A 25230-nucleotide genomic window follows, 5' to 3' on the forward strand; every position below is an offset into this window, starting at 1 on the left:
GCAAAGCGAAGGATGGCGCTGGTCCGAAGCGAGCCGAGCGGGCGGCGGCTTGCAGCTAAGGCGCTCGTCCCAGCAGCCGAGTCCTGCCGAGGCTCGGCTGCAAGCGGCCAGCGAGGCCGACCAGCTCCGAGGCGAGCGGCCGGAGCTGCGCCCTCCTTCGCCCGCCTCCTTTCCGGCAGGCAGGTGGGGCTGCCCAACTGCGCAGAGCGGCTTCTCCCCTCCAGACACACGCTTCCCCGACACGCGTCTGTGGCTCCACGCGTGCATGCCGCTTGGAGCCCTGAGGTTGAACTTGGAAAAGGGCTCACGAGGCTCCTGTCCCGCGGCTGCCCTTCTGGACTCTGGGGAGATGCCTTCGGGAACGCGACCCTTTCAATTTTTTTCCAATGTAAGACATACCCCGAAAGTAAGACGTAGTGGGGCTTTTGGGGGTAAAAAGAAAGTAAGACACTGTCTTACTTTCGGGGAAACACGGTAGATAGATAGATAGATAGATAGATAGATAGATAGATAGATAGATAGATAGATAGATAGATAGATAGATAGATACATACATACATACATACATACATACGGTAGATAGGTAGGTAGTTAGATACATACATACATAAGGTAGGTAGATAGACAGACAGACAGACAGACAGACAGATAGACAGATACATACATAGATAGGGATAGATAGATAATGGTGTGTGGGCTCTCCTTTCTCTCTCTCAGCCTTCCCTGCTTTCCCCACTTCCATCCAGAGGCGACAGCTGTATGGAAATGAGCTCATGCACTAAGCTGATTGATTCTGAAAGGGAAGCCGTGAGCCCTAGAGGGGGGGATCGGGGGGTAGGGGGGGCAACATGGGCAGGTGGTCCTCAGGCCGGCTCTGCACTTGAGTTCACTCTCCCGGCGTGTCTCTTGCCTCGAGAGGACCCAGTGGGCCCGTCTTGGAGCAGGGGAGGAGGGGGAAATAACATAACCAATAAAAGGAACGTAAGAAAGATTCTTAGCACACCCCATATGGCCCGTGGGTTGAGGGTGGGTAGATGGAGGAGGAGGAGGCAGAAGAAAACACCCCCCCCCCCTTAGTAACGCTATGTAGAATTACCCGCTCGGAGCGTGAAGGCTGGTACGCTTGGCAGAGCACAGCCACAGGGCACAACAGGGGTATCATGAAGATTTTTGGAAGGCTGGAGTATCTTCTGGTAAGGGAAAAGAAATGGTGATGTGGGGGGGGGGGAAGAGAACAGCATATTTTGGGGTTGGGAGGAGGAAGAGGAGGAGGAGGCTGGGAAAGGCTTGGCCGCCTCTGGCCGTCGCTGCAAAAACAGCAAAACGTACGACTCTGTTTGGGTTCGGAACTATTTTCTATCTAATTTACCTACCTGCCCATCCATCCATCCATCCATCCATCCATCCATCCATCTATCTATCTATCTATCATCTATTTATCATCTATCTTTTTTTCTTTCTTTCTATCTAATCTATCTATCATCTATCTATCTATCTATCTAATCTATCTATCTATCTATCTATCTATCTATCATCTTTCTTTCTTTCTTTCTTCCTTTTCTTCCTTCCTTTCCTTCCTTCCTTCCTTCCTTCCTTCCTTCCTTCCTTCCTTCCTTCCTTCCTTCCTTGAACAATTGAATAGCGTTGGGGGTATCCCTCCACTCCCTTTATAAATTGATGGCATGGTTTGGGGGGCTCGGGTAGGAAACATACTTGGAGCAGGTAACAAAGTAGAGGGGGCGGTGTCTTTCATGGGCTCCCTCTGATTCAGGACTGCCTGTTGTTTTTTAAAATTTCCTTTGGCCAACTTTGGCGCGGGAAAACTTGGGCTCGGCTGGCAGAGGCCTCGTCCTGCCAGACCGAGATTTCTTCTGAATGCCCGCTTTGGAAAGGGATGTGCCCACCATTTAAAAACTCAACAAAAGCAGCCGACTGTTCTAGATCTCGATGGATAAATTTTCAGAAAAGCTCAGTGGCGCTGCGTCGCTTTACCTGCGACTTCTGCACAGAGTAGCAGCCGCCACCGATGGGCTCCAGCTGTCACTGTTCATGACGAGGCTTCCTCTCGGGCGAATGCAGAAACCGGGACCAGGGTTGGCTTTCTGGCTGTCATTCCACATCTCTGTCACCACGGCAGACCCAAGGGTGGTGTGTCTTGATGTCTGCCGCCTTTCTCCTCTTGTTTCTCTTCGTTGTCTTTGTTAAAGCGGAAGGATTTAAAAAAAGAACAGCATCACGAAGCGAGTGATTATGTTTTTATTGTATGGAAAAACACTCATGTAAAATATTAAATCACTCAAGTAAAATATACTGCTCAAAAAAACAAACAAAGGGAACACTCAAATAACACATCCTAGATCTGAATGAATGAAATATTCTCACTGAATATTTCATTTGCACAACTATTCCATTTGCACAACAGCATGTGAAATTGACTGTCAATCAGAGTTGTGTCCTAAGTGGACAATTTGATTTCAAAGAAGTTTGATTTACTTGGAGTTATATTCTGTTGTTTAAGTGTTCCCTTTATTTTTTTTTGAGCAGCGTATTAAGATTACTTGTTGGACCGCCTTCTGCTGTATAAGGCCCAGCGACCTATTAGGTTCCATAGAGTTGGCCTTCTCCAGGTCCCGTCAGCAAGACAATGTCGTTTGGTGGGGCCTAGGGGAAGAGCCTTTTGTGTGGGGGCCCCAGCACTCTGGAACGAACTCCCCCTTGAGATTTGCACTGCCCCCACCCTCCCCGCCTTACATAAGAGTCTTAAGACTCATCTATGTCGCCAGGCTTGGGGCAATGAGGTCTCAGTCCCTTGGCCAACGAAATGAGATATATGTTGTATGATTGAACATGCTCTCAGTGTACATAAAAATTTGTCAAGAATCATAAGGTGCAACACTTAATGATTGTCACAAGTACAAATAAGCAATCAGCAAACAATATTAATATAAATTGTAAGGATACAAGCAACAAGTTACAATCATGCAGTCTTAGGTGGGAGGAGATGGGTGATAGGAACGATGGGAAAACTAATAGTAATAGTAGTGCAGCCTTAGTGAATAGTTTGACAGTGGTAAGGGAATTATTTGTTTAGCAGAGTGATGCCGTTCAGGAAAAAATCTGTTCTTCTGTCTACCCTGTTTCCCCGATAGTAAGACACCCCCGATTGTAAGATGTATCGGCGGTTTCAGGGGGGTCGGCTAATATAAGCCGTACCCCGAAAGTAAGACATACCGGTATGTCTTACTTTCGGGGAAACACGGGGGGTATTGCCGCCTCCCTCTCATCTAGCTGCGCGACGCCTCCTGCCCACGTCCGCACCGTCCCCCTCTCCATACGTCGCCGCGCCGTCCCCTGCACTTGTCACTGCCGCCTCTGCAAATTTACTCGGGCACGTCCCTACTCCAAAGAAACCTCCCCCCCCCCGCCCGTCACAGAAGGTAAAATGCATATACACTAAAAGAACACATTTTACACAGTTTTTTTAGCTGTCAGTGCCCCTTTAACAATATAAGACATACCCCGAAAGTAAGACATAGTGGGGCTTTTGGGTATAAAAAGAAAGTAAGACACTGTCTTACTTTCGGGGAAACACGGTAGTTGTCTTGGTGTGCATTGTCTATAGCTCTATAGCATCGTCGTTTTGAGGGTAGGAGTTGAAACAATTTATGTTCAGTATTCGAGGGGGTCAGTAAATACTTCCATACCCCTCTTTTTGACCTGTATACAATGGAAGGCAGGTTGGCAGTACAGTGGAACCTTTACTTAGGAACTTATTTCGTTCCGTGACCAGGTTCTTAAGTAGAACATTTTGTAAGAAGAAGCAATTTTTCCCATAGGAATCAATGTAAAAGCAAACAATGTGTGCGATTGGGGAAACCACAGGGAGGGTGGAGGCCCTGTTTCTTCCCAGGAGATTCCTAGAGGGGCCCCACGGAGGCTTCTCCCCGCCTTTTCCGATCCTGTTTCCTCCCAGGAGATTCCTAGAGAGGCCCCACGGAGGCTTCTCCCTGCCTTTTCCGACCCTGTTTCCTCCCAGGAATTTCCTAGAGAAGCCTCACAGAGACTTCTCCCCGCCTTTTCCGCCCCTGTTTTCTCCCAGGAATTTCCTAGAGAGGCCCCACGGAGGCTTCTCCTTGCTTTTTCCGGTTAAAGTTTCGGAGGCTCAGGTTTGTAAGTGGAAAATGGTTCTTGAGAAGAGGCAAAAAAACATCTTGAACACCTGGTTCTTATCTAGAAACATTCGTAAGTAGAGGCGTTTGTAGGTAGAGGCACCACTGTAATTGGTATTTTTTGCCCCCTGCAGTTCTGATTATGAAATCAGGGCTTGGTCAAAACGCCAGGAGGTTCCAAGCATCCCTCGCGAGCATTGGGGGGACACCGGTCACATTGCTTTTTATTCTCTTTAATGTGACATGAGCCAGAGCGAGCCAGCTTTAGCATTTGCGGGGGCGTGAATGCGTGTGCGTGTGTGTGTGTGAGAGAGGGATGCACTCATCCTAAGCAGAGAGGATGGTTTGTTGCCTAGCAACTGTACATGCCAGAGGCGGCTGTGTGGCTCCCAACCAGCGGAAAAAAAGCTTCCGAGCTAATGGTGCCTTTGCCTCGCTTCGCCACTTGCTATTGCTTTGGCAACCCGTTTTTCATTCGGCCAAGCCAAGAACGGCTTCCTGTCGTGAAAAACGGACAGCGGATCAATTCAATAAATAAAGATATAAAACATCTGATAGGAAAAGGAGGAACCCTGCGACCGGAAAAGGGCAGGCCAGAGGAGGGGGAGAAAGAAGGGCATGGTTCTTGACTCGCAACAGCTCGTTTTAGTGACTGTTCGAAGTTGCAACGGCACTGCAGGAGAGGGGAGATTTTTTACGCGACATGTCCAAAATTCGGACGCTCGGCAACGGGTTTGTATTCACAATGATCATGTGATATCCCTCCTTTGGTGAGAAAAACGTCGCTACAGAGCACCGCACACTGAGATAAATAGACACAAGCCCAGTTTCCCCCCCCCCCGAGCGCCATCACTCTGCTAAACAAGTAATTCCCTCAACGCTGTCAAACTATTTACGAAGTCTGCACTACTATTACTACTAGTTTTTTCTCATCATTCTTATCACCTATTTCCTCCCACTTAGGACTGTATGACTGTAACTTGTTGCTTGTATCCTAAGATTTTTATGAATATTGATTGTTCCTTCATTGCTTATTTGACCCCTATGGCAATCATTAAGTGTTGTACCACATGATTCTTGACAAATTTATATTTTCTTTTATGTACACTGAGACACCAATCACATATGGCCAACAAAGAATTCTATTCTATTCTAATTCTATTTCTATTCTACTCTTTATTCTATTCTATTCTAATTCTATTCTAATTCTATATTTATTTCTATTCTATTATTATTATCATTATTATTATTATTATTATTATTATTATTATTATTATTATTATTTATTAGATTTGTATGCCGCCCCTCTCGTAGACTCGGGGCGGCTCACAACAACAATAAAACAATTCATGACAAATCTAATAATTTAAAAACATTTTTAAAACCTGTTATTAAAGCAGACATACACACAAACATACCATATATAAATTGTATAGGCCCGGGGGAGATGTCTCAATTCTCCCATGCCTGACGGCAGAGGTGGGTTTTAAGGAGTTTACGAAAGGCAAGGAGGGTGGGGGCAGTTCTAATCTCCGGGGGGAGCTGGTTCCAGAGAGTCGGGGACGCCACAGAGAAGGCTCTTCCCCTGGGTCCCGCCAGATGGCATTGTTTAGTCGACGGGACCCAGAGAAGGCCAACTCTGTGGGACCTAATTGGTCGCTGGGATTCGTGCGGCAGAAGGCGGTCCCGGAGATATTCTGGTCCGATGGCATGAAGGGCTTTATAGGTCATAACCAACACTTTGAATATATTCTATGCTATTCCTATTACTATTCCTATTCTATCTGTGTTTTATCAGCGTACACTGAGCCAGGTTTCCATATTGCTTTAAGCCGTGTTTTAGAATAAATCACCCATAGTTGGGTAAAACCTCCCTAGGCAAGATTATATACGTTGTGGTTTTCAAACGTGGAATGGCTGGATTCACTCAACACGTGGATCCTAAACATATATACATACACATATATGTTTATTGCTTGCTTTTAATTTATTTATAGATGGTTTGCTTTTTCAGGCACCGTTTTTAAAAGTAGGACAGACATCTTATACATCGAAACCAAAATAAACCAAGCCTAACAAACCACGATGTGGCTTGAAAAGAACCGCAGAGCCCTCTGCTGGCTTTTTGATTTGCACAGCTGGATGGCTCTGCGGCTTCATATGGATTTATCAACACAAACCCACACTTAATCAACTTTTTTTAAAAAAAAGTCTGAGCCTTTTTTTTTAAAAAAAAAAGCATTTTGATAGAGTCATGCTGAATATTTTGAGCGAGGCTAGAATTTTCCTGGTTGGTTTTTTTCCATTCACACACTCCCTTACACCATTGTTGTTTCCATCGTCTTAGATTTATTGTAGGACCATTTTCGGATTATTTTTCTTCCCATCTGGACATTTCCGGCAATTGTGGTTGGCGATTGCAATTTCCCCGTGAACTGAAAAACCAAACAAATCCGATGATGGCTTAGCATCATTGGATGATGAGAAGATTAGCGGGCGGGCGCATGTATTGGAGTGAGATTTGGCTCCTGTGCATGCACAGGAAGCAAAATCTTGTGAAAGGATTTCGGCGATTTTTGGCAATTTTTTTGCTTCGAAACATGCGAAGCAAAAAATTTGTTGAAATCTCAGGCGTCCGCGCATCATCTCGCAAGATTTGCTTCCTGTACATGCACAGAAGCAAAATCATACTCAGACATCTGCACGCGCCTGGCAGACTCATGCACCCGCTGGTCAAATGCGTATTAACACCGGTAGCGGCAATAACTTGGAACCCCCGCCTGCTTGGGGAAGGCCATTTCGCTCTCTGGACGAAGCTTCCCTGAAGCCCCAGAGTGCCAAAAACCGCCCAACGGGCAAACTGGAACTTTGGAAATACAGAATTCCGGTTTGCCTGTTGTGCTGTTTTTGGCACTCCAGAGGCTTCAGGAAGCTTCCCTGCAAAGTCTGAAAAACAGCACCACCAGCAAACCAGAAGTCCGTTTTTCCAAAATTCCAGTGCCGGGCTTTACTGAGGCCTGTACGCATACACGGTGTGTGTGTGTGATTTTGCGCATGCACAGGGGTGGTGGGGGGTGCACATGCGTGGGGCGGGAGGCACCCCCCCCCCTTTTGGCATGCAAACCAAAAAAGGTTCACCATCACTGACTTAGCTTAATGGATGAACACGGCTTCATTGCGGACGGCTTCATTGATGGACAGGCTCAACTGTCATCCAGATTGCGGCTATGATCCTACTTCCTTGGTCAAATCAAGACAGCCTCGTTAGTATGTCTTGGTGCAGCCTTGTGTTAAACTGTCGACATACACACAGCAGAGTTATTGTGTGGGCTAGCCAGTAAAAGACACAGACTTAGTATTTAACAAAGTATTATTTACATATATACAACACAGCTAAGAATATCTCAAAGTAAACTCCCCCACAGGGAAAGGTACTGGCGCCCTCTTATGGACAAACCAGCCAGAGCTCTTAAAAACATATTACATCTTTACAGTTATAAACTACCATTGGTAGTCTAATACATGGCAACCCCAAAACACTCTGCGACCTGCACTGGTTGCCGATCAATTTCCAGTCACAATTCAAAGTGTTGGTAATGACCTATAAAGCCCTATATGGCATTAGGCCAGAATACCTTCGGGATCGTCTTCTGCCGCACAAATCCCAGCAACAGATAAGGTCCCATAGAGTTGGTCTTCTCCGGGTCCCGTCGACTAAACAATGTTGTCTGGCAGGACCCAGGGGAAAAGCCTTCTCTGTGGCGGCCCCGGCCCTCTGAAATCAACTCCCCCCAGAGATTAGAACCGCCCCCACCCTCTTTGCCTTTCGTAAGCTACTCAAAACCGACCTATGTTGCCAGGCATGAGGTTGGTATGGTAGATTTGTATATGGTATGACTGAGTTGTATGGTTTTAATAATGGTTTTTTAATGTGCTTTTTTAACATATTGGATTTGTGATATTGTATTCTGTTGTGAGCCGCTCCGAGTCCTCGGAGAGGGGCGGCATACAAATCTAATAAATTAAATTAAATTAAATTAAAAATAGGTGAGTACCATGTACTAACAAGCCTTGTTAGCGTAAAGGTATATTTAGGATAGTTTCGTTGTATCCAAGCAAATTCCAACATGTGTTTATTTTTCCTGATGTGTTTATTTTTCCTTTGTCCCCTGTAACTCAGGATTTCTCTTACGATGAATCCAAAGTGGAATTCAACGTTGACGCTCCCAACGGAGTAGTCATGGAAGGATACCTCTTCAAGAGAGCCAGCAACGCATTCAAGACCTGGAATCGGTAAGTTCTTGGGAAGATGCATCATGAACGGTCGGGTGGTGTTTTGTACAAGGGATGGGAAGGACTGAGTCAAAATATGGGCTACTCCAGTGATGGCGAACCTATGGCATGCATGCCCCAGGTGGTATGTAGACCCAAATCGGAGGGAAAGCGAGACTTTGCCATATTTCAGCTCTACCGCGCCTCAGCACGTGCTGGCCAGCTAATTTTCGGTCTTGGGAAAGGCCGTTTCGCCCCCTGGACATTTCAGGGAAGCTTCCCCGAAGCCCCAGAGTGCAAAAAAATAGCCCAATGGGCAAACTGGAAGTGCATATTCCGAACTTCCGGTTTGCCCGTTGTGCTGTTTTTTTTGCACTTCAGAGTTTCAGGAAGCTTCCCTGAGCCCTCCAGAGTGCACAAAACTGCACAACGGCAAACCGGAAGTGCGTTTTCCTGAATTTCTGATTTGCCTGTTGTGCTGTTTTTTGCACTTCGAGTTTCAGGAAGCTTCCCTCAGCCCTTCGGAGTGCAAAAAACTGCACAATAGCAAACCGGAAGTGTGTTTTCTGGAACTTACAGTTTGCCCATTTGGGCATTTTTTTCATGTTCCAGGCTTCAGTAAGGCCTGTGCGATCAAAACCTATTGGGGAAAAATAGGAAATTGGCTTGAGGAAATTTGGGGTATTAAACTAGAAAAAACTCCAGAGTGCTTCCTTCTGTTCTGTCGGGCTCTCTGGTAGAATCCTCCCGAAAATTCACAGGTACAAATTTCAGACACACAAACGTTTGAAAATTCAAAACAATGTTCTTTATAATGAAAATTCACTTAAACTAAGCCCTCTTTTGGTATAGCAAAGAGCACTCATCTCCAAACAAACTGGTAATTTGTACAAGTCCCTTATCAGTTCTGTGATACTTAGCTTGCAGCTGTGAGGCAATTCACAGTCCTTCTTTCACAAAGTGAAACACACTTTGCTCTGGTTTAGTTTCAAAGTGGGGAAAAATCAGCACACAAAAGCTCAAAGTCAGTAAAGCAGGCACGAAACACAACGATCAGATAATCCTCCACAATGGCCAAACCCACAGACTGCTATTTATAGCAGCCTCACTAATTACCACAGCCCCACCCAACCACAGGTGGCCTCATTTTCTTTGATAATAATCTCACAGTTATTGTTGCCTATGCATCGCTCTCCATATGCGTGGCTGTATCATTAACTCTTGTTCTGAATCCAAGGAGGAGCTAGATAATTAATCTCCTTCTGAACTGTCTGCCACACTCTCCTCCTCCCTGTCACTCATGTCTTCTTGGTCAGAGGAGCCTTCATCAGCAGATTCCACCAGGGGCAAAACAGGCCTGCAGCATGTGGATGTCTCCCCCACATCCACAGTCCTTGGGGCAGGAGCTGGGCCAGAGCTAACCACAACATCTTCTAGGAATTTTTTGTCAACATTTGGATAAAAACCAGTTATATTAACAACAGCAGCCAGAATAGTTTAGGCACAACTGTGGGAAAATGAAGGAACACCACAGGAAGGGCAGATTCTGAAGAAAATTATATACTGCGCAGAGATGGACAAACTAACATGAGAACTCAAAAACAAAGAAGAATCTATATTTTATAACTGTTGGGATTTATTGTATCGCTGGCTAGAGAAAAGGCCAAACCGTCACAGCATACTAAAATTTTAAAGTATAAAGAAAAATTACCTGGTGGAAATGTGAGGCAAAAATGGGGGAAATCCAGAGGCAAAAATGCCCTCCCCCATCCCCCCAGAGACTCTCCGGAAGCCGAAAATCCCCTCCCAGAGCCTTCGGGCGATCAAGTGGCCGACACGCATATGGAGCTGAGCTAGGGTAACGGCTTGTGTGCCAGCAGATATGTTTTAAATTAGAATTTTAAGAATCCTTTTTTAGCATATTAATTGGACAAACTATTGTTATGTATTTTGGTATATGTTGTGTATATGATGGAGCCGTTCCAAGTCCATGGAGAGGGGTGGCATACAGGTCCAAATAAATAAATAAATATGGCTCCATGCGCCACCTATGGAATTAGTGCCATAGGTTTGCCATCACTGTCTTATGAGGTTGTTCAGACAGGAAGCAAACCCAAAACTACAAGCTCTGATGTAAGGGCAGAGTAACAGAATTTTGCAAGTCTAAAAGTAGTAGTAGTAGTAAATAATAATAATAATAATAATAATAATAATAACAACAACAACAACAACAAGCTGTTTAATTCAAGCTGTTTATGTCTCCTCTCCCCACTGCAATTTGTTTCTCTTTGCAGGAGGTGGTTCTCCATACAAAATAGCCAGCTGGTGTACCAGAAGAAGCTAAAGGTTAGTTCCTTACTTTCAGTAACAGGGTTAACTGAGCTTGGCATCTAGGTGCTCGCTAAGAAAGGATTTTTCAAAATGACCATCAGATCAGTAGTATTTCTTATTATACAGTATTACTATATTAACACACTCTGATGCTAAGAAGTTAGATGTTTTACTCCCCTTTCCCACCTGAAAAGAACTCTGTTCCAACTGCCAGTTGCCTTATATTAACACGTTCTTATGCTATCCCTTCGCTAAACAGGGCTTGGGCATGACCAGTGCATGACTCCTCCGGTCTGCAGGCTGGGAGCTAGTCATTCTACTCCCACTCCCCACCTGAAAAGAACTATGTTCCAACTGCCAGTTGCCTTATATTAACATGCTCTGATGCTATCCCTTCGCTAAACAGGGTGTAGGCCTGGCTAGTATGTGACTCATCCGGCTTGCAGGCTGGGAATTAGTCATTCTACTCCTCCTCCCCCCTAAAAAGAGCTCTGTTCCAACTGCCAGTTGCCTTATATTAACATGCTCTGATGCTAAAGAGTTACACATTTTACATAAATTTTTAAGCTTTAAGTGTCAATGTATAAAACACAATCACATAATTTCATAGCGAAGCACAGCTATCCAGCTACTAGTACAGTGGTACCTCTACCTGAGAACGCCTCTACTGTACTTACAAACTTTTCTATATAAGAACCGGGTGTTCAAGATTTTTTTGCCTCTTCTCAAGAAACATTTTCCACTTACAAACCTGAGCCTCTGAAACAGGGCCGGAAAAGGCAGGGAGAAGCCTCCGTGGGGCCTCTCTAGGAATCTCCTGGGAGGAAACAGGGCCGGAAAAGGTGGGGAGAAGCCTCCGTGGGGCCTTTCTAGGAATCTCCTGGAAGGAAACAGGGCCGGAAAAGATGGGGAGAAGCCTCTGTGGGGCCCTCTAGGAATCTCCTGGGAGGAAACAGGGCCGGAAAAGGTGGGGAGAAGCCTCCGTGGGGCCTTTCTAGGAATCTCCTGGAAGGAAACAGGGCCGGAAAAGATGGGGAGAAGCCTCTGTGGGGCCCTCTAGGAATCTCCTGGGAGGAAACAAGGCCTCCACCCTTCCTGTGGTTTCCCCAATCGCACGCATTATTTGCTTTTATATTGATTCCTATGGGAAATATTGCTTCTTCTTACAAACTTTTCTACTTAAGAACCTGGTCATGGAATGAATTAAGTTCGTAAGTAGAGGTACCACTGTATATTTATATAAACGGACACTCTTTCAGTGCCTGCTACTGTCATTAGCCATAGGAGATCCAGTTGTAGGGAGCCTTAACACAGATGTTTTATCCTTTCCCTTCCAGGATGTACTCACAGTGGTGGTGGAAGATCTCCGACTTTGCACAGTCAAGCCTTGCGAGGACATAGAGCGGAGGTTTTGTTTCGAAGTGGTCTCTCCCACCAAGTAAGTTACGGGTTCCTTAGAAGAAAGGGTGGGTGGGGGAGAATCCTTGTATCATTTGTTCCATCAAAAGAGGAAGGAGAAGGGAAGGGGAGATGGAGGTTAAACAGGAAAGGAAGGTTTTGTGAGTCATTTGTGAGTCAATTTGTTAGAAGGTTGCCTTTAGAGTTCAGTCACTTCTCCCTTAATTCTGTCTGGTTTTGCTTCGGATTCAGATTCACAAGAATTGGATCATGTCGCCCACTCCCAACCTGCCCATGCAGGAGATCCTACATCTTCCTCTGCCTAGGATCAAACTCACAACCTCCTGATTGTGAGGCGGGAGCTCCACCTCTAGGCCACAACAGCTGGGCCCATAGCCACTTCTTATGACAAGTCACGATTTGTTTACCCACGGTTTTGTTAACCAAGCCATAACGGGGTACCTTCACACACTGCCCTTAAATCCCGGTTTTGGAGGGGCAAGTTAGTGGGCATTAACTGTCAAGAACTTCTGTGTTTAACCAAATTTGCTGCCGCTACGCCAACCAGTCGTAATCGATAAAGAACAAGCAAACGGGAAATTAATATTTTCTGGGGTTGAGAATAGGAGGATTGGACCTCACTGGACCAGACTTTGGTTCTGTTTTTATTATTTGTTTATTGGATTTGTACGCTGCCTCTCTCCGAGGACTCAGGGCGGCTCACAACATATCAGAAACAATATAACAAATACATCTAAAAATCCAATTAATACAGCTAAAAAGACTTTAAAAAGCTCTAATATGATTTTAAAACATTCATCACCATTCACTCAACCAAACATACTAAGACACTCGTCAGTCAGGGGGCTAGGATCTAATGATCCCAAGCCCGGTGGCATAAATAGGTATTTAAGCTTTTACGGAAGGCAAAGAGGGTGGGGGCTGTGCGAATCTCTGGGGGGAAGGTGATTCCAGAGGGCCGGCCCCCCCACAGAGAAGGCTCTTCCCCTGGCCCCAACAAATGACATTATCTGGTTGACGGGACCCGGAGGAGGCCGACTCTGTGGGACCTGACCGGATGCTGGGATTCATGCGGCAGAAGGCGGTCTTGGAGGTAATCTGGCCCGGTGCCATGTAGGGCTTTATAGGTCATAACCAACACTTTTCCTGGTAAGCAGCTCCTTCTCGTTTTCCTCCGTGCAGGAGCTGCATGCTACAAGCCGATTCAGAGAAACTGCGCCAAGCATGGATCCAGGCTGTCCAAGCGAGCATAGCCTCCGCATATCGGGAAAGCCCTGATAGCTGCTACATTGAAGTGAGTAGAGCAGTCTGCCAAAAGGCTTGCAGGAGTCATACCCATACATTTGTCATAGACATGCTGTCGGGGTCGTGATTTAAGAGCTAACCCGCTACTACGATGATGTAATGCTGGGAATGAGTCAGCAAAGTTTTTGGGCCGATATCACCTTAAGAGCCGGTAATAATAAGAGGCCCTCAAAGTGTGCACTTCTGTGCTGTAATTGCTGTTTGTTTGAAGTCTGACTGAAGTATGTGTATGTATATATCCTTTGTAGATAAAACTACGGTTATATATGAGGGTCGCCCAGAAAGTAACGCACCACATTTTTTTCTCAGCCCACAGTAACGGTACAAATGTGAAACTTTAGATATACATGATTTGAATTGTCAGGAGTGCACGTGTAAATTTTGCGTTTCTTCGGACAGATAGTGTAGCTGCAGCAGTGTTTCAAAACGGTGTCTATAAGTGATATACATTACAAGCAGTGTGTCGTCGTTGAATTTATCACTCTTGGGGACATTCACAAATGTTTGTGTATAGTTTATGGAGAATCTGCAGTCGACAGAAGTACGGTTAGTTGCTGGGCACAGAGGGGGAGGCCATTAGAGGTGATTCACACAGTGTAGAAACGGCTTTGTGACCAGAACAAGGAGGGGTACCCACAGGGCATACATGCCATTTTGTCTCGCGGGAGGAAGGCCATAGAACGGGACAGAGATTACATGAGAAATAGGGAATGTAGAAGAAACATAATTCTTTCTTCTGTGTAAGTTTCATGGTGTTCCATAAATAATTGTTGAAGGAAAAAAAAATTGGTGCATTACTTTCTGGGCGACCCTCGTAAAAAGCTCTGTTTAGTGTACAGTGATCCCTCGATTATCGCGAGGGTTCCGTTCCAAGACCCCTCGCGATAATCGATTTTTTGCGATGTAGGGTTGCGGAAGTAAAAACACCATCTGCGCATGCGCGCCCTTTTTTTCCATGGCCGCGCATGCGCAGATGGTGGAGTTTGCGTGGGCGGCGGGGAAGACCCAGGGAAGGTTCCTTCGGCCGCCCAGCAGCTGATCTGCTCGGTAGCGCAGCAGCAGCGAGCAGACGAAGATAGAGGTTTCCCCTTTGCGTGGGCAGCGGGGAAACCCCGATCTTCGTCTGCTCGCTGCTGCTGCGGCCGCCCAGCAGCTGATCTGCTCGGTAGCGCAGCAGCAGTGAGCAGACGAAGATCGGGGTTTCCCCTTTGCGTGGGCAGCGGGGAAACCCCGCTCTTCGTCTGCTCGCTGCTGCTGCGGCCGCCCAGCAGCTGATCTGCTCGGTAGCGCAGCAGCAGCGAGCAGACGAAGATCGGGGTTTCCCCGCCGCCCACGCAAAGGGGAAACCCCGATTCGGCTCCTCGCTGCTGCTGCGCTACCGAGCAGATCAGCTGCTGGGCGGCCGAACGCTGATGCCCCCGCTCGCCCGCCCGCCCGCCGCCCGCCAGCAAGAGGGGGAGAGATAGAGAAAGAGAGAGAAGGAAAGAAAGAGATGAGAGAGGGAGGAAGAGAGTGTGAGAGAGGAAGAAGCAAGATAGAGAAAGAGAGAGAGAAAGAAAGATGAGAAAGGAAGGAAGAGAGTGACGTCATCGGGTGGAAAAATCGCGATATAGCGTTTCGCGAAGAACGAGATCGCGAAAATCGAGGGATCACTGTATTTGTTCTTCGGTTGTCTCACATAGCCACACTGTGCACACTCTGACACATGCTCATAAAAATCTTCCTAGAAATTAGAAAACAGATATGGAGCATCCTTTTCCATTTCAGAACGACGGGAGGCGTTTGCATCCAATCAGCTTTCCAGTTTGAAAACGAGACCAAAATTATTTTGGGGGTTGTAATTAAGAGAAGTGAAAAAAGCAAAGGACCCCCACCCCCTCGAGGGAGATTTGACAAGCCGTGTCTTTGCCTGATATTTTAATCTCTGCCTTTTTCTCTTACTCCAGAAATTGGATCGGACGGCTTCCCCTTCGACCAGCAGTATCGATTCCGCCTCCGATTCCCGGGACCGAAGCGGGAAAGGGGAGACCATCCTGCAGAGGGTGCAGAGTATCTCGGGCAACGACCAGTGTTGTGACTGTGGGCAGGCCGATCCCCGGTGGGCGAGCATCAACTTGGGCATCTTACTATGCATCGAATGTTCAGGGATACACAGGTACTTCCCACCCTGTCGAAGAGAACATTTGTAGCTCAACGGTGGGGTCCTTGGTGACGTTGCATTACCCAACTAGCGCTAGAAAAGAGGGGGGTGTAGAGTGGAGGAAGAGGAGAACTGTGGAATCTTTGCTGCTCTCCTAGTTCGCTGGTTTTCTTGGAGACATTTCATTACCCAGCTATATAACATTATCAGTGCTAGAAAGAAGTGGAGTTGGAGGAGTGCTGTTGTTTTTGGTAGTGATGTTAGTGATGGAGGAGGAGAACTGTGGGGTCTTTTTTTTCCTTCGGTATAATTTTTTTTTTTCTCCACCATAAAGTAAAACAATATACAGTGTTCCCTCGATTTTTGCGGGTTCGAACTTCGGGAAAAGTCTATACCATGGTTTTTCAAAAATATTAATTAAAAAATACTTCGCGGGTTTTTTCCCCTATATCATGGTTTTTCCCGCCCGATGATGTCATATGTAATCGCCAAACTTTCGTCTCCCTTTAAGAAATATTTTTTTTAATAAACTTTAATAAATAAACATGGTGAGTAATAATCAAAATGGATGCTAAGGGATTGGGAAATTGCAATTTAGGGGTTTAAAGTGTTAAGGGAAGGCTTGTGATACTGTTCATAGCCAAAAATAGTGTATTTACTTCCGCATCTCTACTTCGCAGAAATTTGACTTTTGTGGGCCGTCTCGGAACGCATCCCCTGTGAAAATCGAGGGAACACTGTACAGTGGTACCTCTAGTTAAGAATGCCTCTACTTAAGAACTTTTCTAGATAAGAACTGGGTGTTCAAGATTTTTTTGCCTCTTCTTAACAACCATTTTCTACTTAAGACCCTGAGCCCAGAAAAAATTCCCAGGAAATTTGAGAGCGGCACGAAGGCCCGGCCAGTTTCCTGCCATTCCCCCTTTAATCCCGGCCTTTGAGTGTTCCCTTTATTTGTTTACTTTTTGAGCAGTATATAAACATATTTACATAGAGAGTTACAAGTGACTATAAATTACAACTGTAATTAAGTACATAATGGAAAACATTTTTGTGCATGCGTGATGATATGTTTTATTTGTTTATATGCTTGTTAGTCCTTTTTTTGTTCTTTTGCTCAAAAAAATAAAGGGAACGCTGAAAGAACACATCCTAGATCTGAATGAAGGAAATATTCTCGTGGAATGCTTTGTTCTGTCCAAAGTTGAATGTGCACAACAGCAGGTGAAATTGATTGTCAATCAGTGTTGCTTCCTGCCTAAGTGGACAGTTTGATTTCACAGAAGTTTGATTTACTTGGAGTTATATTGTGTTGTTTAAGTGTTCCCTTTATTTTTTTGAACAGTATATATATTCAATAAATATATTTTTTAAAGTATCTCCAGCTTCTTAGCTGGCCCAGGAGGCTGTTCTCCTGCCATGCGAGGCAGTTATTTCGAAATGCACCTGTGGAATCGTCAGTTGCAACTTGACTTTGGCTTAAACAGCAATAGAAGTTGACCCTGCTTCTCTTCATTTTGCCCTACAGGAGCTTGGGAGTTCACTGCTCCAAAGTACGGTCGCTCACGTTGGATTCTTGGGAACCAGAATTATTGAAGGTAAAGGCCAAATTCTCTTACCCCCACCAGGGATGCATCAAAAGAGGGAGGGAAGGAAGGAAAGTCCAAATCACACCTTGAATCAAAACAAGATTCACGAGCAATTGAAGCCGCAAGCCACAGTAACAGTTCAGCACTTTTTCTCCAAGCTGTAGTGGTAGCAGAACTGCCGGAAGACTGCAGGGAAGCTGCATTTAAAGGTTTCCCTGAAGGCTGCCAGCCACTGACAGTCATTCATAGTTCCCACTGCGTGAACAGCAATCAATGGCTACTATGCAAATACCGTATTTTTCAGACTATAAGATGCACTAGAGTAAAAGATGAACCTTACTTTTGGGGGAGGAAAAGAGGGAGGGAAATCTACCTACTAGGTATTCATCTGGCTAGCATCCTTAGTCTGGTCAGCTTCAGCAGATTATTTTATCCCCTGGTTAGGCTGGAAAAAACATTATTCACAGAGAGTAGCAATGAAAAAAAGCCTGCAAAGACTTAGGGCTGGAAAAAAAACTTCTTTGGAGAGAGTAGCAATGAAACAAGCCTGCAAAGACTTAGGGCTTGAAAAAAACTTCTTTGGAGAGAGTAGCAATGAAAAAAAGCCTGCAAAGACTTAGGGCTGGGAAAAAAAACTTCTTTGGAGAGAGTAGCAATGAAACAAGCCTGCAAAGACTTAGGGCTGGGAAAAAACTTCTTTGGAGAGAGTAGCAATGAAAAAAAGCCTGCAAAGACTTAGGGCTGGAAACAAACTTCTTTGGAGAGAGTAGCAATGAAACAAGCCTGCAAAGACTTAGGGCTGGGGAAAAAAACGTCTTTGGAGAGAGTAGCAATGAAAAAAAGCCTGCAAATACTTAGGGTTGGAAAAAAGCTTCTTCGGAGAGAGTAGCAATGAAACAAGCCTGCAAAGACTTAGGGCTGGGGGAAAAAATTCTTTGGAGAGAGTAGCAATGAAAAAAAGCCTGCAAAGACTTAGGGCTGGGAAAAAAACTTCTTTGGAGAGAGTAGCAATGAAAAAAAGCCTGCAAAGACTTAGGGCTGGAAAAAAACGTCTTCGGAGAGAGTAGGAAGCCAGGAGGATCATTAGCACCTAGTTAGGGCTGGGGAGAAAAAAGCTTTGAAAAAGCTACATTTGATGTATAAGACGCACCCAAATTTTCGGCCTCTTTTAGGGAGGAAAAAGGTACGTCATATACACCCAAAAAAATACAGTGACTTGACATATGTACGTCCGTAACACAGACACTCTCGAGAAAGGAAATGTGTTTCCCACACTCGGTTTCGCATTCGCTTCAAAAAGGAAGAGTAAAACAGTGCTGCTGTTTTGAAGAAGCCAGGGACTGCTGGGATTTGAAGTCCACCGGTCCTCAAGCTGCCCAGGTTGAGACCCACCGCGTATAAATCGCCGCTTTGAGGAGAAAAATCGTAGATTAAGAACTATCGTCATATATTTATGATGTGATTTGAAACCCGGAGAGGCCAAAAGAGCAACTTTGGTTCACACGTCATTCTGATTTTTTTGTGTGTTTGTGTTCAAAAGCTGATGTGTGAACTGGGCAACGCTACCATGAATCAAATCTACGAGGCGCAGTGTGAGGAAATGGGGCTGAAAAAGCCGACAGCTGGAAGCTCCAGGTAAAGCTTTTCCCGTGTTTTTTTAGTTCTGCCGTGAATTATCAGGGAAGTTCTGCTTTCCAGCAGACAGGCCAAAGCAGGATTTTAAAGTAACATGGTTTATTGTGGAGGGTAAGGGAACTGACGGCTTATGAGCCCAAAATTTCCCTTGCAAAAAATGAGGGAGTTGTAAAGTAAGTTTTGCCCCCATTTTATGAACTTCTCGCTAAGTGAATCGCTGCAGTTAAGTTAGGAATAACATTGCAATGGCCATAAGAGTGAAAAATGGATATACGGTGGTACCACTACTTAAGAACGCCACTACCTAAGAACTTTTCTAGATAAGAACTGGGTGTTCAAGATTTTTTGCCTCTACTTAAGAACCATTTTCTACTTAAGAACCCGAGCCCGGAAAAATTTCCCAGGAAATTTTTGAGAGCAGCACAAAGGCCCGGCCAGTTTCCTGCTATTTCTCTCTGTGGCACAGTATATGGGAGGCAGCCTCGCGCCAGATGTATCGGAAGCACGTGCTCCTCCTTGACACCTCAGAGTCCCTCTTTTTTTTTTTTTAAGCCTTAAAGTTTTGGATTTTTTTTATTCCCCTCACCTCACCTTCTTTCTTCAGCAACGACTGTCCTCTTCTTCTTCCTCCTCCCCCCACCCAAATTCCAAGCTTTTATTTCTTTCCTAATGGGTTTGCACTCATTATTTGCTTTTACATTGATTCCTATGGGAAAAATTGCTTCTTCTTACAAACGTTTCTACTTAAGAACCTGGTCACGGAACGAATTAAGTTCGTAAGTAGAGGTACCACTGTATTTCAGTGCCATTGTAACTTTGAATGGTCCCTAAAGGAACGGTTGGAAGTTGTGGACTATTTGTGCTGTTGCCATGTTTAGATGACACCCCTTAAGTCGGTTAACGGATTAAACCATTTTCCTGGGGTATACAGTAATCCCTTGTTTTTCGCGGGTGATGCGTTCCAAGACCACCCGTGAAAAACGAATTTCCGTGAAGTACAGGAAAGATATTTTTTATGTATTTAATCAGTATTTGGACTTTTAAACCCCCTCCCTTTGCATTAAACAGTCATTCTATAATGTTTCTCAGCTGGAACTACATGTGATATCCTACCAGTACAGTAGTACTGTAGAAGAATTTTATGAATTTTTAATGGATTTAAATTTTTAATGGATTTAAGCCCCCTTTGAAAACCCGTGAAGTAGCGAATCCACAAAAGATGAACCACGAAGTAGCGAGGTATTACTGTACAAGAAACAAATCGCTGCCGGTTTACTTCTTCCCACATTGCGTGGGTTGCGCCTTGTGGCTGCGTACACGCATGCGCAGTGCCAAAAATAAATCTGAAAATAAATATTTTTTTTAAAAAGCCAAAAACGAGATGGCTACCGCATGCACAGTGCTGGAATCTCAGCTTTTGCACATGGTCAGAGGAATTTTTTTAAAAAAAGGTATTTTTTAAAAAATCTAAAAAAAAAAGAAAGAAAGCCAAAAACAAGATGGCGACTGCATGCACAGTACTGGAAACTCGGCTTCTGCACATGCTCAGAATGAGTGAATGAATGAATGAATAATTTAAAAAAATTAAGCTGAAAACAAGATGGCAACCAAGTGCACAGTGCCGGAAACCCAGTTTCTGCTTATGCTTAGAAGAAAAAAAAATTTAAAAAGTTTTGGGGGGAAAATTCAGATTTTTTTTAAAAAAAAGATGGCGGCGCCTATCGACCGGCACCTACCGATCTGGTTCGGTGACGTCATTGTGACATCAACTGGGTCACTGCCGGTTCAAGTGAACCGATCCGAACCAGGAGGGATCCACCCCTGCATCAAACCATAAATCACCATTCTCAGTGACCAAAAAAGAGATTAAAACCCTTAACTATGATCAGCGTTAAATATGTCAGGTGTGTCGGTATGCAAATGTATGTATGTATTTTATCTATTGGTTTTTTTTTTTCTTTTTAGACTTTTTAATGTAAAACTGTTATTTTAGATTTTAAGCATTAGATTTGTTACCATGTATTGTTTTTATCACTGTTGTGAGCCGTCCCGAGTCTACGGAGAGGGGCGGCATACAAATCTAATAAATAATAATAATAATAATAATAAATTCAGACGTTGAATGGCGCGGGAAATGGTTTTCTGGCAGGCAGGACAAAGAAGCGTGGATCAAAGTCAAATACGTGGAAAAGAAGTTTCTGAAGAAGCTACCTTGTGGGGAACCCCTGGCCGACAGCGAGCAGAAGCCACGTCGCTGGAGCGTGAAGAAATGCCAAAGGTGCAACAGCACCACGAAAGCGCCCACGACTCGTAGGAAGTATCGGCACGAGGCGGGCAACGCGTCTCCGGCTGCCCACTCTTCAGGTAGGCCAGTCCACATCACGAGAGCTTGACGGACAGTTCAGACGGGATGTTTGTGTTCTGATATCCCTTAGAACCATGATGGCAAACCTATGACACGCCTGCCACAGGTGGCTGTAGAACGGGGAAGGGTCCTGTTACATTTGGCTACAAGCTAGAATTTTCCCAGGCCTACCCAGAGCTCCATGTTTGCAAAGCCTGAGGTTCAAAACTGATGCTAACTTATGCTAACAGCATAATGTGAACTGAGCACCCATATTTGGTTTTGGGTCACATCTGGGCCTGCCCAACCATGTGGCCTTAGACCTACACAAGGAATACTACGGGTAGCAGGCGGAGCCATATTGGAGGGCATGTGAGTGTTGTCCTCTAGCGTGCTACATGCATAGCCAGCTGGTTTTTCGCGCTTGGGGGAGGCCGTTTCGCCCTCCAGAGTGCGAGAAACAGCCCAATGGGCAAACTGGAAGTTCGGAAAAACAGACTTCCAGTTTACCCATTGTGCTGGTTCTTTTGCATTTTAGGGCTTCAAGAAGCTTCCCTTAAGGCTCCAGAGTACGTAAAACAGCACAACGGGCAAACCGGAAGTCCGTGGTTTTTTTCCCCAAACTTCCAGTTTGCCCGTTGTGCTGGTTTTCACACTGATTTCCCTTCAGTTCTTTCCAACATATCGATATGCAGTAAAGATTCGAAATCTTGTAGAAATATACTGTATTCTTTCTTACATTGTATTGGCAAGTAGCGATCTTTTGACAATGCTGGGGGCGAACATCTGAACACAATAACACAGTGTTCTTGGCAATGGTATAAAAACAGAAACGTTTGTTTTCTTGAATAAGTTTTTTAAAAAACAACAAAAATTTCCAGTGTTGCCTTTGTGATTGCCTAAAGGTCTCTCACCCAAGAATTAACCAGGTTTGGAATGAAGCCAAAGTCACTCCATTCCAGATTCCTGAAACACAAGCTGAACTGGTTCACGTATCATGCTGTGATCTAACCTGATTTGGATATGGTTTGTTGGGCTCTGAGGTTTGCCGGTAACAGGCCATTATCAGGAAGCCACCCCTAGTGTTGCGATTTGTCAAAAAAAAAAACCAGTTTAAAAAAAATCCTGGCTTTGCCATTTTTATACAAACGCAGCTATAGGTATGTGTTGGTAGGTTAGAAAAATAGTAATAAAAAGGTATTTTTCAAACAGCCGCCACTTTGGAAAGGAAGTTCCGTCGAGACTCCCTCTTTTGTCCTGATGAACTGGATTCCCTCTTCTCGTATTTTGACACAGGGGCTGGACCACGCAGTAAGTCTGGTACATTGATCCTTCACACACTGTATACACAGTGATGGGCTGCCAAAACTTTTACCGCCATGCTGTGGGCGTGGCTTGATGGTTGTGTAACCGCGTAGGAATGGCTTGCTGGCCATGTGACCAGGTGGGACTGGCTTGACAATCATGTGACCAGGGGGTGGCTTAAAGGTCATGTGACTGGGTGGGAGTGGCTTACCGACCAAGATACGTTTTCCAATAGGTGCTTGGACTCCTTTTCAGTTGATTAAGTCCCATTATTTGAATAGCCACAAAAAGGACAAAGGATAGACAGCATTATTGGTTGAGGAGCACAGTCACATTTTAAGGTTTTGTACCTTAAACCTTGTACCACAAGGTTCAGTAGGATAACAGATTAGGCAAGCAGCTCAATTTTCTTTCATTGCTATAAAAGTTCAGTTCTAGATATTGATTAAAATGATTAAAGCGTTTATGGGTAAAAACACACTATTCAATTATTTCCTATTTTAAAAGTAATTAGGGATCATACTAAGGTACTAAATAATAGAATAGAATAGAATATAGAATAGAATAGAATTTTTTATTGGCCAAGTATGATTGGACACACAAGCAATTTGTCTTTGCTGCAGATACAAAGTATATACATTTGTCAAGAATCATGTAGTGCCACACTTGATGACCCCCCATAGGGGTCAAATACTTGATGACCCCCCATAGGGGTCAAATAAGCAATTAGGAAACGATATTAATAAAAATATTAAGGATACAAGCAACAAATTACAGTCATACAGTCATACGGTAAGTGGGAGGAAATGGGCGATAGGAATGATGAGGAAAAAAAACCTAGTAGTAATAGTAGTGTAGGGACAATAGGAAGGACAATAAAAAAACTGTTAAGTATTCAATAAATAGTGTATAAACTTACTATCCCCACTGCGCCCCACCCCCTCATGGGGGCAGCAGCCCATTACCGTGCACGACACACACACACATTTTGGGCCTAGCAGGCCTTGCTGAAGCCTCCAGAGGCTGGAAAAGGCCCGTTTCCCCACTTCTGCTGTGCCCAGTAGGCCCAGTTTTCACCCTCGTGGTGGCTCACAACATATCAAAATGATAAACAATATACAGTGATCCCTTGCTATTCGCGGGGGATGCATTCCAAGACCAGCCATGAAAAATGAATTTCCGTGAAGTAGAGGAAAGATAGTTTTTTATGTATTTAACGAGTATTTGGACTTTTAAATCTCACAAACAGTCATTCTATAATGTTTCTCAGCTGGAACTACATGTGATATCCTACCAGTTTCTTTAATAGAGTACAGTAGTATTGTAGAATAATTTTATGAATATTTAATGGATTTAAAATTTTCAATGGATTTAAATGGATTTAAGCCCCCTTTGAAAACCCGTGAAATAGCGAATCCGTGAAAGATGAACTGTGAAGTAGCGAGGGATTACTGTACATATCTAAACAATCCAATTAATATAGCTAATAGAACTTTTAAAACTCTAATAACATTTAAAATAATTCATTCCCATTCACACAGCAAAATATACTAAACTCGTCTAATGGCCCCAAGTTTGTCGGCACCGATAGGTCTTTAAACTTTTACGGAAGGCAAAGGGGGGGGCAGGCTCTTCCCCTGGGCCCCGCCAAATGCCATTGTCTAGTTAACGGAACCCGGAGAAGGCTGACTCTGTGGGACCTAACCGGTTGCTGGGACTCATGCAGCAGAAGGCGGTCCCAAAGGTAATCTGATCTGATGCCATGTAGGGCTTTATAGGTCATAACCAACACTTTGAATTGCATCCTGAAATCAATCGGCAGCCAATGCAGAGTGCTGGAGAAATATGAGTATGTCTTGGAAAGTCCAATATCGCTCACACGGCTGCATTCTGGACTATTTGAAGCTCCCGAACATTCTTCAAGGGTGGCCCCATGTTGAGAGCATTGAAGTAGTCCAACCTCGATGTGATGAGGGCAGATAGCCATTGCCATGTTTCTGACCTCCTCCTCTTCAGGTGGGAGCCAGGCGTCAACTCAACCGTCGGTGGGGGCCAGCCCGTGGAGTGAGACTAGCAATGGCCCCGGGGGTAGCGGTTCGCCCTTTCTGCTGGATGGAGGTAAGCGGCGGTGAAATCTAGTGTCACCGGCAGACAAATTTCTCACTTTGCAACAAGTGTGTGTAATTTTTAATTTATTTATTAGATTTCTATGCCGCCCTTCTCGAGGCGACTTTGTATAAAGTACAATATTATAAATGTAAAATATGTAAAGAAATCTAAATTACTATAAAAGAATTATACAAATTACTAAAAAGTATTTTTAAAAAACCCCTATGTACAATCAGATGCATTCATCCAATTCAATCATTCATAATATCGGCCAGAGACAACCTCATCGCTCACGGCCCCCATGGCCGCCGGCAGAGGTAGGTCTTAAGAGCTTTACGAAAGACCAGGAGGGAGGGGGCGGTACGTATCTCCAGAGGGAGTTTGTTCCAGAGGGCCAGGGCCACCACAGAGAAGCCTCTTCCCCTAGGCCCTGCCAGGCGACACTGTCTGGCCGACAGGACCTGGAGAAGGCCGACTCTGTGGGACCTGACTGGACGCTGGGATTCATGTAGCAGGAGGCGGTCCCGTAAATAATCTGGCCAAATGCCATGTAGGGCTTTAGAGGTCATTACCAACACTTTGAATTGTGTCTGGAAACCGATCAGCACTCAG

At 44.8% G+C, this 25230-nt stretch overlaps 1 protein-coding gene across 1 annotated transcript in view; it reads left to right on the top strand.

Moving 5' to 3' along the window:
* Positions 1–25230, top strand: part of ACAP3 (ArfGAP with coiled-coil, ankyrin repeat and PH domains 3) — a 136036-nt gene that overhangs the window by 87130 nt on the left and 23676 nt on the right. Inside the window, exons 11-20 of the mRNA XM_070759208.1 lie at positions 8350–8462; positions 10736–10787; positions 12110–12210; positions 13374–13485; positions 15443–15651; positions 17165–17234; positions 18766–18860; positions 21010–21224; positions 22417–22515; positions 24526–24627. Of these exons, the coding sequence (XP_070615309.1) occupies positions 8350–8462; positions 10736–10787; positions 12110–12210; positions 13374–13485; positions 15443–15651; positions 17165–17234; positions 18766–18860; positions 21010–21224; positions 22417–22515; positions 24526–24627 (1168 nt within the window). The remainder of the gene's footprint in view (positions 1–8349; positions 8463–10735; positions 10788–12109; positions 12211–13373; positions 13486–15442; positions 15652–17164; positions 17235–18765; positions 18861–21009; positions 21225–22416; positions 22516–24525; positions 24628–25230) is intronic.

Source organism: Erythrolamprus reginae, chromosome 8 (assembly GCF_031021105.1).
Source record: "Erythrolamprus reginae isolate rEryReg1 chromosome 8, rEryReg1.hap1, whole genome shotgun sequence".
Taxonomy (NCBI): domain Eukaryota; kingdom Metazoa; phylum Chordata; class Lepidosauria; order Squamata; family Dipsadidae; genus Erythrolamprus; species Erythrolamprus reginae.